Here is a 15,778-nt window from a genome sequence, read left to right as displayed (position 1 = left end):
AGTTAACCAAACTCACTCAGAAAGGGGGAAGTTAACCAAACTCACTCAGAAAGGGGAAGTTAACCAAACTCACTCAGAAAGGGAAAGGGGAAGTTAACCAAACTCACTCAGAAAGGGAGAAGTTAACCAAACTCACTCAGAAAGGGGAAGTTAACCAAACTCACTCAGAAAGGGGAAGTTAACCAAACTCACTCAGAACGGGGGAAGTTAACCAAACTCACTCAGAAAGGGGGAAGTTAACCAAACTCACTCAGGAAGGGGGAAGTTAACCAAACTCACTCAGAAAGGGGGAAGTTAACCAAACTCACTCAGAACGGGGGAAGTTAACCAAACTCACTCAGAAAGGGGGAAGTTAACCAAACTCACTCAGAAAGGGGGAAGTTAACCAAACTCACTCAGAAAGGGGGAACAACAAAACGGGAGTTACACTGAAACAGAGCATATTTGGTCTTGGTCTTTTACAGTGCGTCTAATGTGCTTGAGATGTCCTTCCCAGGGACTGCATTCAGTCAGTTAACTGTTCAGCCCATTCAGCAGGCCTTAAGTAGAGTCTGTTTGGTAGAGAGTCAGTTCTCTGTGAGTTGTGTGACATCACCTCTGTGTGTCCAAGACAATTTTCCCCTCAGGGACAATTTTCCTCTCCCAGCGGGCCAATCACACGTTATTCTCCACAGCCGCCACGGCCAAGTACTCTGTCTCGGACACATGTGATGCGTCAATGAGCTTGGCCAGGCCCGTCTTGGTGGAATACTTGAAGATGAATGCCTTCATGAGGTCGTAACGGTAGTTTCTGTTGATGAAGTTATAAATGACGGGGTTGATGCAGCAGTGGATGAGGCTGAAGCACTGGGTCAGGTGGAGGGATACATACAGGAAGTTCTCCAGCCTGCAGCTGAAGGGCAGGACGTTGAGGAGAGATAAAGTGTCGACCAATAGGACTCCGTGGTAGGGCAGCCAGCAGACCAGGAACACCACAATGTAGGTCAGGATGATCTTCCGGCTGAAAACAATCATTGATTAATCATTGATTGGATTTATAAAGCGTGTGTGTGTGTGTGTGTGAATGTGTGTGTGTTTGTGTGTGCATGTGTGTGCGTGCCTGCGTGCGTGTGTGTGTGTGTAAGGGGGACACTCACCTGATGCGGCGCTCCTGGTTTGAGTTGGCGCTGGAGCCGGGCGGGTTGGCGTTGCCAATGGAGCTCGCTAATAACAGGTAGAAGACAGCGATGACTGGGAACGGGATGGCGAAGCCCAGGACGATGAAGCTAAGCTGGATGCCCACCATCCACTCTCGGGGGTTGTCAGTGGGGTAGACGGGCCGGCACAGGGTGGCGTCAGAGTGTGTGGACTTGACCGACTGCAGAAAGTAAGTGTCTGGGACGGAGGCGGCCAGTGCCAGCAGCCAAACCAGGATACAGATCACTCTCCGTACCACCTTCTTCCTGCGGCTGTTCCCTCCGTCTCCGAACAGCGCCACGGACAGGTAGCGGTCCACGCTCATACAGGTGAGGAAGAAGATACTCCCGAAGAGGTTGACGCTGAACACCAGGTGGGTGATCTTACAGATGGCCTCGCCGAAGGGCCAGTGGCCATGCTGTAGCAGCGAGCTGACCCAGACTGGGAGAGTAGCCACCACACAGAGGTCAGCCACAGCCAGGTTGAGGATGTACAGGTGGGTTTCAAAGCGGTTCCTCTCTGAGCGGAGGTTGACCCACACCACCAGGGTGTTGGCGGCCAGGCCCACCAGGAAGATGAAGATGTAGAGGACAGAGAGGGTGTAGAGCACCGCCGCGTGGCTGAACCCAGCCGGGCACAGCAGAGCCTCTACGTGGTGGGATGACATGTTGTCCCCTGTGAAGTTAAGTTCCGCCCATATCTCCATCAGCTCCGTCAGCTCGTTCACACTCAGACTCATGGTGGCGTTCACCGCAGTAGGGGGAAGGCCGTGTTGTGAAAAAGCCAGAATCCACAATCTGTAAAGCAAGAAGTTAGCTGGTTAGAGTTTGCGCAAAACAAGTGGATCAACTGAGGGGCTGTATGAGGGGAAATATGTCCATTTGCAAAACAAGACATTTGCTGGGTGACCATACAAACATATGGACCAATTATGTCAAACAATCATTTGTTTAGAGGGACAACAGGCGTTGTCTAAAACATCTCAAGAGGCCAGGGACGTCAATGACCCCTGAAATCTGAGGGGGGACAAAGTATGTGAGGATGTCTGGGGGGGGGGGTGGCTAGGTGGTCCTGAAGTTGGAGAATCTTCCATTTTTCAAACTCCTGAAACAGCATTTTCCATGCTTAATTCTACGTTAAAAAAAATATATGTTAATTTTTCTGCATATCTAAGCATACCTCATGAGCTGTCTGTATCCTCCTGGACGGTGGTTATTATTTTAAAGAAACTAAATATGCTCAAATCTGGGTAAAAGATTGAAAGGGATGTGACTTATTCAGTACATTTAGTTATTGTTGCTTTTCTAAAGTCTTCCAACCTTGCCAGCAGGCATTCCAGCTCAGATCGTTTTAGACAAGCTAGCTACTCCAACTAGACTGATAACCTGAAATGGCTTCTGGGTAGCTAGTTATTGGGTTGGGAACATATCTGGAATAGCTAAAGCCAACTTCATACAATTGCAGGGTGGCTAGTAGTGTTAAAGAGACATTTTAGTATTTTTTATTACAGGATAAATCTCAGGGTCATGTCCCCTGTGCTCCCCATGGGCCTGGCGCCTCTGTCCGAGGCGGCATGGTGGGATGTCAGGGGGTTCGACCGATCGCTTGCTGTGTCCAGGAATGTTCTCAATGTTTTCCCTCTAGTTCATTAGACAGAGACATTCCTCAGGACTCCCGAGTTCCTCCTAGTCCATCGATAACAATCAAAGTTCCTCCTACCTAGTCCATCAATTACAAGCAGAGTTCCTCCAAGTACATCAATAACAAGTAGAATTCCTCCTAGTACATAAATAACAAGCAGGATTGGGGCAATCGGTGCCAAAGGAGGAGTTATCATGGTGTAAGACAGACAGATTCTTACATCTGAGACTAATCTGACTACTGCAAACTGGGAGCTGAGGGACTATTTCAACTATGCCTGTATTACCACTGAATTATGAACTGAAGTAAGCCAGTAAATGATTTATTACTAAATCAAAATAAAATGCTTTTCAGATGATACCATTTTCAAATGTAACTGTGGCATGGTCCATTTTAAGCTAAACCAAATAAACATCAGTAAATACTGTAGGTACATGTGGAGCATGGACATTTATGATTCCATTGTATTTGTGTACATCCATTTTCATGACTGTGAAATAGGGACCTCCCAACCTCACAAGGACCTCTCAACGACATTCACTTAGCCTTGAGCACAAAGAGAGTGAAGAGAGTACTGACGCTTTCAATGCGACCCAGGAATACCTCAAGGTGAGAACTTCACGGACACGGAAACGTAGCCTGCGATTTAGATATGGACAGGATGGAGTGTGTGTGTGTGTGTGTGTGTGTGTGTGTGTGTGTGTGTGTGTGTGTGTGTGTGTGTGTGTGTGTGTGTGTGTGTGTGTGTGTGTGTGTGTGTGTGTGTGTGTGTGTGTGTGTGTGTGTGTGTGTGTGTGTGTGTGTGTGTGTGTGTGTGTGTGTGTGTGTGTGTGTGTGTGTGTGTGTGTGTGTGTGCATGTCTGTCTATGGAAGGTATGGAAGGTGAACGGTCCCGTTCTTCACTAGAACAGTGAACCGGCATCATGTCATGACCCTTTCCTTTGAACCGACAGTTCGAGGGTGAGGGGTCAGAGGGCCGTGTTGTTGAGAGAGAGATGTGAAGCGAGCCAGAGAGCTTCACATTAGATGGAACCATAGAACACAGGATGCAACTGGTGCTGCTGAGTAGCCCTTCACACACTGATAAAACCTCTCACGACTTGGCTTTTACTGCCTGTTTTCATGGAATACAGCACTTCATAAGACACGTTCAGACTGTTCAGAGTTTATACCTTATAAGGCATGTTCAGAGTTTATACCTTATAAGACATGTTCAGAGTTTATACCTTATAAGACATGTTCAGAGTTTATACCTTATAAGACATGTTCATACATGTTCAGAGTTTATACCTCATAAGACATGTTCAGAGTTTATACCTTATAAGACATGTTCATACATGTTCAGAGTTTATACCTCATGTCTGTAAAACAAATAGAACTAATATAAATGCAATTGACACGGATGAACTGGATTTAACCATCAAACAACTTAATCGTTTCTTTATTTGCTTATAACATTAGCCAGATGTTTGTTCATCTAACAGAATTACCATATAGCCTTAAAAGAATTGTGGGTAACATGAGTAGATAGACAGCTGTCTTTAAGATGACCTTAAATCCCTGACAGATGAAAACTAAAAGCCTGGCCCATTTGGGAGAGGTGGGTCACATAATAAGAAAAGCTGCAGAAAGCTTGGTGTTGTTACTGCCGTCAATCCCACCACCATCCATCTGGGAATGGATAACATTAAATGCTGCATCTCCACGTGCCATAAAACGCTGCGGCCCTTTTGAGGACCCCAGTCCTTGTAAATCTGTTGTGTTTTCACTGGTCAAACAGAGTGGCTCTTCACCTGGTTCCCTTGTCCTCCCTCTAGCCCCTACTGGCCCCAGGGCAGCTAGCACCGTCTGGGACACAAAGAGCTGCCCGTGTGGACACAGCATCTCTCACCACCACACCCCAATATTACATCCAACCACAGACACACACAAACACACTCACATACACTCACGTACTCACACACACACACAAACAAACATACAGTATACACATATTATACACACCTCCACTCTCTTTCTCGCTCTCAGTCTCCCAGTCTCCCAGTCTTTCAGTCTCCCAGTCTCCCAGTCTCTCAGTCTCCCAGTCTTTCAGTCTCCCAGTCTCCCAGTCTCTCAGTCTCCCAGTCTCCCAGTCTCCCAGTCTCCCAGTCTCTCAGTCTCTCAGTCTCTCAGTCTCCCAGTCTCTCAGTCTCCCAGTCTCTCAGTCTCCCAGTCTCTCAGTCTCCCAGTCTCCCAGTCTCCCAGTCTCCCAGTCTCCCAGTCTCTCAGTCTCCCAGTCTCTCAGTCTCCCAGTCTCCCAGTCTCTCAGTCTCCCAGTCTCCCAGTCTCTCAGTCTCCCAGTCTCTCAGTCTCCCAGTCTCCCAGTCTCTCAGTCTCCCAGTCTCCCAGTCTTTCAGTCTCTCAGTCTCTCAGTCTCCCAGTCTTCCAGTCTCTCAGTCTCTCAGTCTCCGAGTCTCCCAGTCTCTCAGTCGGGCAGCTCAGTCTCCCAGTCTCTCAGTGTGTGTGTGCTCAGCTCAGTCTCCCAGTCTCCCAGTCTCCCAGTCTCTCAGTCTCTCAGTCTCCCAGTCTATGAGTCTCCCAGTCTCTCAGTCTCCCCGTCTCCCAGTCTCTCAGTCTCCCAGTCTCCCAGTCTCTCAGTCTCTCAGACTCCCAGTCTCCCAATCTCTCAGTCTCCCAGTCTCTCAGTCTCACTGTCTCTCAGTCTCTCAGTCTCTCAGTCTCCCAGTCTCTCAGTCTCCCAGTCTCTCAGTATCCCAGTCTCTCAGTCTCCCAGTCTCCCAGTCTCCCAATCTCTCAGTCTCCCAGTCTCTCAGTCTCCCAGTCTCCCAGTCTCCCAGTCTCTCAGTCTCCCAGTCTCCCAGTCTCTCAGTCTCTCAGTCTCCCAGTCTTCCAGTCTCTCAGTCTCTCAGTCTCCCAGTCTCCCAGTCTCCCAGTCTCTCAGTCTCTCAGTCTCCCAGTCTATGAGTCTTTCTCACTGTTTTTCTGTCTTTCTCCATCTCTGTCTTTTCTGTTTTTGCCTCTCTGCATAATACACTCCCTCTCCCTGTCCATCTCCCTGTCCATCTCCCTGTCCCTCTCCCTGTCCATCTCCCTGTCCATCTCCCTGTCCATCCCCCTGTCCATCTCCATCTCCCTGTCCATCTCCCTGTCCATCTCCATGTCCATCTCCCTGTCCATCTCCCTGTCCATCTCCCTGTCCATCTCCATGTCCATCTCCCTGTCCATCTCCCTGTCCATCTCCCTGTCCATCTCCCTCCCCATCTCCCTGCCCATCTCCCTGTCCATCGCCATGTCCAGCTCCCTGTCCATCTCCATGTCCATCTCCCTGTCCAGCTCCCTGTCCATCTCCCTGTCCATCTCCCTGTCCATCTCCCTTCCCCCTCTCCTCTCCGACCCCTCTCCCTTCCCCTTTCCATCTTCCCTACCCCTCTCCATCCTCCCTCTCCCTCTCAATCCCCCTTCTAGTTCTTGTCTCAGAAGAAACCCTGCAACTTTAAACTGTTTCCCTCCTCCTCCAAGGAACTAACCCCCCCCACCCCACACACACATTTCTCTCTCCCCACTCTTTTTCACAGTGAAAATTCTGCAACCATCTGTACTAAATGAATGTATTGAAAGGTAGGCTATTAACGGTGTCCATCCAGCATATAGCCTGCTGAATATGTGAATGACCAAAATGGGTCAGTCTTAAGTGAGATTTTAGTGATTGTGCATAAGTCTTCTGAAGATACAGTAGATGAATGTTGTCCTACTTACTATAAACGACTTTTGTTAACGGAAATACACACTATAAACTACAGAACTGTTCCATTAATTATTTGATGCGTGATTTATTCACATAAACAGACCCACAGTTCCTGAACACGCTATACCTCTCTACCTGTCAGCTATAATGCAATATGTTAAGATTTTTTTTAAAGAACGTTATTGTGCACAATTTAGGTGCGTCTATCCATTGCCGTATAATTTGCTTACATACAGGGCAATCTAGATCTGATTGAATGTAGACCAGTCTGCGGGGATATAACCCACTGTTAATCCGATAGAACCCACTGTTAATCCACACCCCCAACTGTGAGACCCGGGGCGCTTTTACAAATGTATGACAACTTCAGAGCACAACAAATCTCAGCGCCATGGAATGGTTGGGTAATGTCGAAGTATTCGTTTTCTAAACTAAAAAAAAACTAACAAATAACAAACATATAACATGCCAGTTATAAAAAGTATAATAGCCTATGAAAACTAAATGTATTTTATTTTCTGTCAGTGAAAAAGTAGGATAGAATGCACTATGGGTAGTGTTATTTAAAAATTACTTACAAAAGGCCTTTCGGTGTCCTTTGTAATTCCGTCAGCACAGAAATTGCACAGAAAGTCCCCGTGAATGCTTTGAGAGTCCCTAGACTGGTGTTAATATTGAGGTTATAGTAGGCCCATTGAAGTCTGTAGGTTATACGCAAATTGACTGAAGAGCTCTCGGGTTCCTGCTCTGTCGAGAGACTACCTCGCTTTGTCCGGGTGCACTTGTTAAATACTGCAGAGAGCAACGCCTACTAGGGCAACTAGGCAGCTTGGTAAAACTGATTCATTGACGTTTCAGCAAAAAAAAACTATGGAATCGACGGACTTGCGAAACATCGGATTTCCACTCCCACCAACATAATAGAGATATAAATAGTAGTTAGTTATTTGTGTCCGAGTACTGAAAAGTCTGACGTCCAATTTGAAAGTCAGTGGGCTACGGAGTGCGTATGCTGCTTTGCATTCCATCACCTTCCGATACTGGTGGTGCGTTGGTGCTGAATTCTTTAGGGGACATTTCTTATAATAGATTTACGAGCTTTCCTGTAGGGCAATATATTATCATGATTGTATTATAATTTAGTAGCCTATGCTAAATTCATTAGAATATTGGTAGATAATTGACTAAAATGTATGTAAAATATTTACAAGAAACTGTTAGCCAGTGGGCTATGTTTTACACTGAATTATTGTCTATGCCTACTTTGAAACATAATTTGAATGCATTAATAGGCCTATATAATGATGTGCAGGCGGCAGGGTGGTTAGTGATTAGAGCGTTGGACTAGTAACCGAAAGGTTGCTGACAAGGTACACATCTGTCGTTCTGCCCCTGAACAGGCAGTTAACCCACTGTTCCTAGGCCGTCACTGAAAATAAGAATTTGTTCTTAACAGACTTGCCTAGCTAAATACAGGAATTTAAAAAAAAAATATATTCACATCTTTAAAGGGATACTTCTGGAATTTGGCAATGAAGCCCTTTATCTACTTCACCAGAGTCAGATGAACTTGTGCAAACCATTTTTATATCTGCCTGCAGTTTGAAGGAAGTTACTAACTAGCGTTAACACGGTTGCAGCCAACCATCCAGTCACATGCTAGCAGTCATTGCGCTAGCGCTAGTTAGCATTGGCTCACTAAACTACCTCTATCATTCTGGATGCAGAGACATACAACTGGTATCCACGGAGGAAGGTAGCCTAGCGGTTAAGAGCTCTGGAGCACTAACTCGAATTCCTGAGAAAAATCTGTAGATGTACCCCTGAGCAAGGCACTTCGCCCTAATTTCTCCTTTAAAATTATGACTAAAAATGTAGAAAGTAAATGCAAGCCACAAGTTCACCTGATGTAGATAAAAAAAACAAAGGGCTTCATTACCAAATTCCCCAATAAGGCTCTCTATTAACCAAATTCCATTTGGAGTGACCTGAGTGCGCATAAAAGATTGGTGTGAAATATCGATTATTTTGCGCTTCTAGGCAAAGTAGGTATGAAGGAATTCATGCAAACAGATTATCTAGACAGAAGAGACACTCTCCTTTATTTGACCTGCACGTGGTTAAAGTTGGAACACTTTGTGTTGAATGTTTTTGGTGTTTAACTATATTTTTTAACCTTTCTTGGAACAAACTCAAAGGCTTGGCGTTCTTTAGGAGCTCACCTGTTCACCTGCATGCCTTACTGGGATGAGTTTAAACACATAGGCCCTATGCCAGCTTGGCTCTTGTTATCTTGATTTTGGCAAGACATCTTACCATATGCCATATAAAAAAGCACAATGTGAAATTTCATTCATTGAAATATTTGCCAATGTATTGTGTAATTTTAGAAAGGAAGGATGGATGTTTGTTTGCCAGGGAATTTGATACAGTAGATAGATTGTGTCTGACTGACAAAGCCAGGGTGCTGCACCTGGTTCAACAATGCATGTCCATCCTCACTGCATCTGACAGAACCATCAGGGCCCGTCTCTGATGTCCTGCAAGCCAACGCCAGATTCGGGTACTTTCTGAGGTTGTTCCCACCTGGCTTGGGCCCGTCAGAGGGGAATCCAGTGAGATTCGGTAAAAAGCACCCCTCTCCCCTCCACCTTATGAGGTTACAGTTGGCTACATAACTGCCCATGTTGTGTCCTTAAACCTCTATTTTAATGATATAAATAATATACCATGGCAGGAACGCATGACGGATCATATAGCACTCATAATCAGTCTTTGTTTTGGGGGACCACCGGGATAAAGGATGTCCTTAGGATCTATTGATGCGTTCACTGCAAATAGAATTTTACAGTATGCTGATATTGCACATTAGAAAACCATTCATCTCTATTCAGCCAGCCCATTTGCCTAAGCGTGCATATAGTGACGTGTGTCTGTCTTTACATGTGCTGGTATTATTGACTAAATATTTTCAACAACTTCAGAAAAACAACTTGGGCAAATGTAGACTGACACAAGAGAAAGGAATGCTCTGTGTAAATTAATTTGCTGCCGGTAAAGTGAGAGCAACATCTCTTCTGCTACAGTTCTAAACGACACGAGCGGTCGTTTGGTCAAACCTCATTGCGCAGGCGTGGCGTTTCGTTGCTAGACGCTCTGGCGCACGCACACACAGCAAGAAAGCAAACACGCTTCAGTCGATGGGAAAGCGCATAACTTTTTTGGCGAAGTCTTTAAATTGAAAAATAGGTATAGTATGGCATCTTCAGTGTGATTTTATTGATGACAAAATCTAAAATGATTCGTGTTTAAAATTATAATCTTATTCTGTGTTATTTGAGAGTGTGACGATATTTTCCCACGTCAAATGCGATGTTATTGGCTCCTGTTTTGTGCGATAGAGATTTTAACCTGGTCTCCAAAGCACCTGTCTGACCCATGTTTTGACTGCCGAACGGTTTCTGACAGCGGTGTTTCCCCTAGAATAACGTAAATATAGCTATTATCATTAAATACCACATTTTTTAATTAAAGTGAGATGTTTTCAATTTCATCAGATGCGCAATTTTTTATTTTATTAGGCAAGTCAGTTAAGAACAAATTTTCAATAACGGCCTAGGAACAGTGGGTTAACAGCCTTGTTCAGGGGAAGAACGACAAATTTGTCAACTCGGGGATTCGATCTTACAACCTTTCTGGTTTCTAGTACAACGTCCTAACCACTAGGCTACCTGCCGCCAAATGCAATGCTTGTGCATTAATAGCCTTATAGTGCATCGAGAAAAACGGAACTCATAATTCTATTGGAAACATAGCTCGTGGAATTACACTCAAGAATGTCACACAGGTATTCTATTTTGTTTTATCTACATGATGTATCTCATAGTGTGCAAATGCTGTAACCAATGTTGTGGCTAGACTATATAGGCCTATAGGACACTTGGAAAGATCCAAATGACATCCACAGACATATCCAGGAGAGGCACTGCACAACTCTAAACAGAGTCAACCACTTACTCAGTTGTGGTCATACTTCCTTTATGATTTCCTGACTATTAAAAGGGCTATGGGAGAGCAGCAGTTTGCGAAAGAGAGAGGAAGTCTACATTGTGTTTTGCTGTTCCCATAACAACAGACAGTCACGTTTGTATCAACCTGGCTAAGCATTTCAAAAGCAGTTAGTCTGAGCTATATTTCCCATCCCTAGATGTTGTTACTGAAATGTTACCACACAGCTTTATTCACAGACATATGTCTACTCACTGAGGACATGTGAAACAAAAGAAACAAAATAAAGCCTCATCCTTTATTTCCTGGTCCCCTGACCGGTATAAGCCTTTGTGATTTGTTGACCTTGTAGTTTTGGGGGTTTCATTGGGGGTCCTTTGAATTATTTTGACTTCACAGCGTTGTTGCCTGGGCACTAGTTGGGTATCTGGTTGAATTCCCCAACACCCTCTCATTTTTATTGTAACGTCCCCCTCAGAAATGTCCTTTCAGCCTAGTCCTCACTACACCTCCCCCATTCCCACCCACTGACCCCTGGCAGCTTTGATTCAACCAGTCCCTTAACAAGAGTGGGCCATGGAAATGCTGCCTTTAGGGTAATGACATAGGCCTCATAGGAATATGAAAGGAGCCTGGTTTCTCCATTGTAAGCATCAGCTCTTTTAGATATACAGAGGCAGCAACTATGTTAAAAGTTAAAAGAAAATAATTACATGTATACAGATGTAGGAGCATCATTTTATCACTCTTTGTTTTGTTGCTGAGAATTTTCCAGCACCGCAGGAAATGCAGATGAGCTTTGTGATTCACATAAATGAACTGAAAACCCACATTAACACACGGTTATATTAACAGTATTGCACTTTTCTTGTAGCCTACTTTTTGGCCAGATTATGGACTAAATGTTAAAATCTGTTAAAATCCCGTTGCTACAGGATTATTTTGCTGTGACAATATGGGTCAAATTAAGATCCTACATCTGTAGGCCTATAATGGTTATTTGTTGATGGCTGTTAGGGAGTGACATTAGGGATATCTAGCGGCCATTTTTGTTTTCTTCTATGGCATTGATAGTTCTATGTGTCAACAAACTCTCATTTTTACAACAGCTAGGCTGAGGTAGGAAGGTATTTTTACAACAGCTAGGCTGAGGTAGGAAGGTATTTTTACAACAGCTAGGCTGAGGTAGGAAGGTATTTTTACAACAGCTAGGCTGAGGTAGGAAGGTATTTTTACAACAGCTAGGCTGAGGTAGGAAGGTATTTTTACAACAGCTAGGCTGAGGTAGGAAGGTATTTTTACAACAGCTAGGCTGAGGTAGGAAGGTATTTTTACAACAGCTAGGCTGAGGTAGGAAGGTATTTTTACAACAGCTAGGCTGAGGTAGGAAGGTATTTTTACAACAGCTAGGCTGAGGTAGGAAGGTATTTTTACAACAGCTAGGCTGAGGTAGGAAGGTATTTTTACAACAGCTAGGCTGAGGTAGGAAGGTATTTTTACAACAGCTAGGCTGAGGTAGGAAGGTATTTTTACAACAGCTAGGCTGAGGTAGGAAGGTATTTTTTACAACAGCTAGGCTGAGGTAGGAAGGTATTTTGACAACAGCTAGGCTGAGGTAGGAAGGTATTTTGACAACAGCTAGGCTGAGGTAGGAAGGTATTTTTACAACAGCTAGGCTGAGGTAGGAAGGTATTTTTACAACAGCTAGGCTGAGGTAGGAAGGTATTTTTACAACAGCTAGGCTGAGGTAGGAAGGTATTTTTACAACAGCTAGGCTGAGGTAGGAAGGTATTTTTACAACAGCTAGGCTGAGGTAGGAAGGTATTTTTACAACAGCTAGGCTGAGGTAGGAAGGTATTTTTACAACAGCTAGGCTGAGGTAGGAAGGTATTTTTACAACAGCTAGGCTGAGGTAGGAAGGTATTTTTACAACAGCTAGGCTGAGGTAGGAAGGTATTTTTACAACAGCTAGGCTGAGGTAGGAAGGTAGGAAGGTATTTTTACAACAGCTAGGCTGAGGTAGGAAGGTATTTTTACAACAGCTAGGCTGAGGTAGGAAGGTATTTTTACAACAGCTAGGCTGAGGTAGGAAGGTATTTTTACAACAGCTAGGCTGAGGTAGGAAGGTATTTTTACAACAGCTAGGCTGAGGTAGGAAGGTATTTTTACAACAGCTAGGCTGAGGTAGGAAGGTATTTTTACAACAGCTAGGCTGAGGTAGGAAGGTATTTTTATACCTACAGTAAATATCAACTATGACCAAGAAGACAAGTGCACCCCTCTCATTCCCAGGTGTTTTAGCCAGGTGGTGTTAGGCTTGTTTGAAGGTTTTGACTGACAGACCACCTGCCAGTTACTGCATGACAAAGAGAGGGTTATTGACAATCTAGTGCAAAGTGAAAGAAATAGGTGTTAGAATCCTTTTAACGGTACTTATCAGACATTACCTGGAGAGACAGCTCTGCCAAGGGCAGCTATCCTGAAGCAGGTGACGGTTCTACCTTGGCCTTGATCCGTCCAGAAAAGTAAGAGAGAAAGTGACAGAAATAGGAAGAAACCCTCCCCTCGAAATAGAACCCTCCCCTCGAAATATGTCCAATATGTCCATCCACATATGATATGCCCTTCCCCTTCGCTCTCCCTTCTCTTCCTCCTTCACTTCCCCTTCTCCTCCTTCCCCTCCTCCTTCTCCTTCCACTCCTCCTTCTATTTCCCCTTCCCCTTCTCTCTCCTCCTGTTCTTTCTCCTTCCCCTCCCCCCTCCTCCTCTTTCCCCTTCGCTCTCCCTTCTCTTCCTCCTTCACTTCTCCTTCTCCTCCTTCCCCTCCTCCTTCTATTTCCCCTTCACCTTCTCTCTCCTCCTGTTCTTTCTCCTTCCCCTCCCCCTCCTCCTCTTTCCCCTTCGCTCTCCCTTCTCCTCCTCCTTCACTCTCCCTTCTGCTTCTCTTTCCCCTCCTTCTCCTTGTCCTTCTTCTCAGCTCCTACACCAGGATGTGGGTCCAGGCCCATGGAGCCTTGGAGGACCTCCTGGTGGATGAGCACCCTCCCACTGCCCCTCGGCCGCTGAAGGACCGGCTGCAGGTCTTCCAGGGCCTGGCCACCTTCTACCTGAAGTACCTGCAGATCTTCCGCAGCCTGGAGGCTGTCTACGACCAGATAGTTCACCCCCAGAAGAGACGCATGGTCAGGCACGTGTTGGACGGCGTGATGGGTAGAATCCTGGAGCTCAAGAACGAGATGGTGGAGCTGGAGTTCTCAGAGTTCCACTACTTTGATGATGTGCTGCAGGACCTCAAGCTGACACCTGTGAGTCAGTGGTACTGTACCGGGGACTGAGTGATAGGACGTGAAGGGGGAATGAGGAAAAGGAGTTTCTGTATCCTGACAGTCATTTTCAAAGTATTTGGAACTCACCCCTTTAACTCAGAGATTCTACCTTTTGAATCACACACAACGACAGAGAAATATTTATGCAATATTATATTTTGCAGGAGGACCTGGAGGTGCCCATCCCTCAGTATTTTGTGAGAGAGAAGATGCGTGTGCTGCGGGACAGAGAGAAGATGCTGGCTCATGTCATGGCTAAAGGGGGACACATTGAACAGGTTGAGCAGGTTAGAGAAACACACTATCAGACTCCCTTATGCAAGAAATTATTACAATTGTTACCATGCAATTCATTAAAAGAAATACGGTTACCTCAGCCTAGATATATAGTGTGTATGTAGAATAAAATATTAAACATTATTCTAGTCTCACACAGCAGATGCTTCTTCCCAAGTTGTATGCCTGGGGAGGAGGTTAACATTACTCTAGTCTCACACAGCAGATGCTTCTTCCCAAGTTGTATGCCTGGGGAGGAGGTTAACATTACTCTAGTCTCACACAGCAGATGCTTCTTCCCAAGTTGTATGCCTGGGGAGGAGGTTAACATTACTCTAGACTCACACAGCAGATGCTTCTTCCCCAAGTTGTATGCCTGGGGAGGAGGTTAACATTACTCTAGTCTCACACAGCAGATGCTTCTTCCCAAGTTGTATGCCTGGGGAGGAGGTTAACATTACTCTAGTCTCACACAGCAGATGCTTCTTCCCAAGTTGTATGCCTGGGGAGGAGGTTAACATTACTCTAGTCTCACACAGCAGATGCTTCTTCCCCAAGTTGTATGCCTGGGGAGGAGGTTAACATTACTCTAGTCTCACACAGCAGATGCTTCTTCCCCAAGTTGTATGCCTGGGGAGGAGGTTAACATTACTCTCACACAGCAGATGCTTCCCAAGTTGTATGCCTGGGGAGGAGGTTAACATTACTCTCACACAGCAGATGCTTATTCCCAAGTTGTATGCCTGGGGAGGAGGTTAACATTACTCTAGACTCACACAGCAGATGCTTCTTCCCCAAGTTGTATGCCTGGGGAGGAGGTTAACATTACTCTAGTCTCACACAGCAGATGCTTCTTCCCCAAGTTGTATGCCTGGGGAGGAGGTTAACATTACTCTAGTCTCACACAGCAGATGCTTCTTCCCCAAGTTGTATGCCTGGGGAGGAGGTTAACATTACTCTAGTCTCACACAGCAGATGCTTCTTCCCCAAGTTGTATGCCTGGGGAGGAGGTTAACATTACTCTAGTCTCACACAGCAGATGCTTCTTCCCAAGTTGTATGCCTGGGGAGGAGGTTAACATTACTCTAGTCTCACACAGCAGATGCTTCTTCCCCAAGTTGTATGCCTGGGGAGGAGGTTAACATTACTCTCACACAGCAGATGCTTCTTCCCAAGTTGTATGCCTGGGGAGGAGGTTAACATTACTCTAGTCTCACACAGCAGATGCTTCTTCCCAAGTTGTATGCCTGGGGAGGAGGTTAACATTACTCTCACACAGCAGATGTTTCTTCCCAAGTTGTATGCCTGGGGAGGAGGTTAACATTACTCTAGTCTCACACAGCAGATGCTTCTTCCCCAAGTTGTATGCCTGGGGAGGAGGTTAACATTACTCTAGTCTCACACAGCAGATGCTTCTTCCCAAGTTGTATGCCTGGGGAGGAGGTTAACATTACTCTAGTCTCACACAGCAGATGCTTCTTCCCCAAGTTGTATGCCTGGGGAGGAGGTTAACATTACTCTAGTCTCACACAGCAGATGCTTCTTCCCAAGTTGTATGCCTGGGGAGGAGGTTAACATTACTCTAGTCTCACACAGCAGATGCTTC

The 15,778-nt window shown here is 45.4% G+C and overlaps 2 protein-coding genes and 2 long non-coding RNA genes across 6 annotated transcripts in view; 3 read left to right on the top strand and 1 right to left on the bottom strand.

The window, feature by feature from the left end:
- Positions 1-104: 104 nt before the first annotated feature.
- On the bottom strand, positions 105-7,519 carry ackr3b (atypical chemokine receptor 3b). Its single transcript, XM_052499810.1, has 3 exons — positions 7,141-7,519; positions 1,137-1,973; positions 105-1,000 (listed from the first exon to the last, which is right to left on the bottom strand). The coding sequence occupies exons 2-3, from the start codon at positions 1,913-1,915 to the stop codon at positions 655-657; spliced, it is 1,125 nt and encodes a 374-aa protein (XP_052355770.1). The 5' UTR covers positions 1,916-1,973; positions 7,141-7,519; the 3' UTR covers positions 105-654.
- A 2,214-nt stretch (positions 7,520-9,733) lies between these two features.
- Positions 9,734-15,778, top strand: part of iqca1 (IQ motif containing with AAA domain 1) — a 76,879-nt gene continuing 70,834 nt past the window's right edge. The window contains exons 1-3 of the mRNA XM_052499808.1: positions 9,734-10,409; positions 13,548-13,875; positions 14,061-14,183. Coding sequence (XP_052355768.1) covers positions 10,399-10,409; positions 13,548-13,875; positions 14,061-14,183 — 462 coding nt within the window. The 5' untranslated portion in view covers positions 9,734-10,398. The remainder of the gene's footprint in view (positions 10,410-13,547; positions 13,876-14,060; positions 14,184-15,778) is intronic.
- LOC127916772 (uncharacterized) lies at positions 11,674-12,796 on the top strand. The gene is made up of 3 exons (XR_008095863.1): positions 11,674-12,126; positions 12,227-12,556; positions 12,598-12,796. It is a non-coding gene; the product is annotated as an uncharacterized LOC127916772 (long non-coding RNA).
- LOC127916775 (uncharacterized) lies at positions 15,121-15,723 on the top strand. Of its 3 annotated transcripts, none has more exons than XR_008095871.1 (3): positions 15,121-15,309; positions 15,368-15,430; positions 15,680-15,723. It is a non-coding gene; the product is annotated as an uncharacterized LOC127916775 (long non-coding RNA). The 3 variants fall into 3 exon arrangements; XR_008095870.1 differs by lacking the exon at positions 15,680-15,723 and adding an exon at positions 15,553-15,596; XR_008095872.1 differs by lacking the exon at positions 15,680-15,723 and adding an exon at positions 15,489-15,514.

The sequence above is a fragment of the Oncorhynchus keta genome, chromosome 37 (assembly GCF_023373465.1).
Source record: "Oncorhynchus keta strain PuntledgeMale-10-30-2019 chromosome 37, Oket_V2, whole genome shotgun sequence".
NCBI classification, from domain to species: domain Eukaryota; kingdom Metazoa; phylum Chordata; class Actinopteri; order Salmoniformes; family Salmonidae; genus Oncorhynchus; species Oncorhynchus keta.
The sequence above is the reverse complement of the archived record's forward strand: the minus strand, read 5'-3'. Positions and strand labels throughout refer to the sequence as shown.

What these genes read in the sequence shown, in the direction of transcription:
- ackr3b (XM_052499810.1), bottom strand. Translation starts at nt 1,915, where the DNA reads ATGAGTCTGAGTGTGAACGAGCTGACGGAGCTGATGGAGATATGGGCG. An exon ending in AACCAGGAGCGCCGCATCAG is followed by an intron (nt 1,001 to 1,136) that starts GTGAGTGTCCCC and finishes GATTGTTTTCAG; the next exon opens with CCGGAAGATCATCCTGACCT.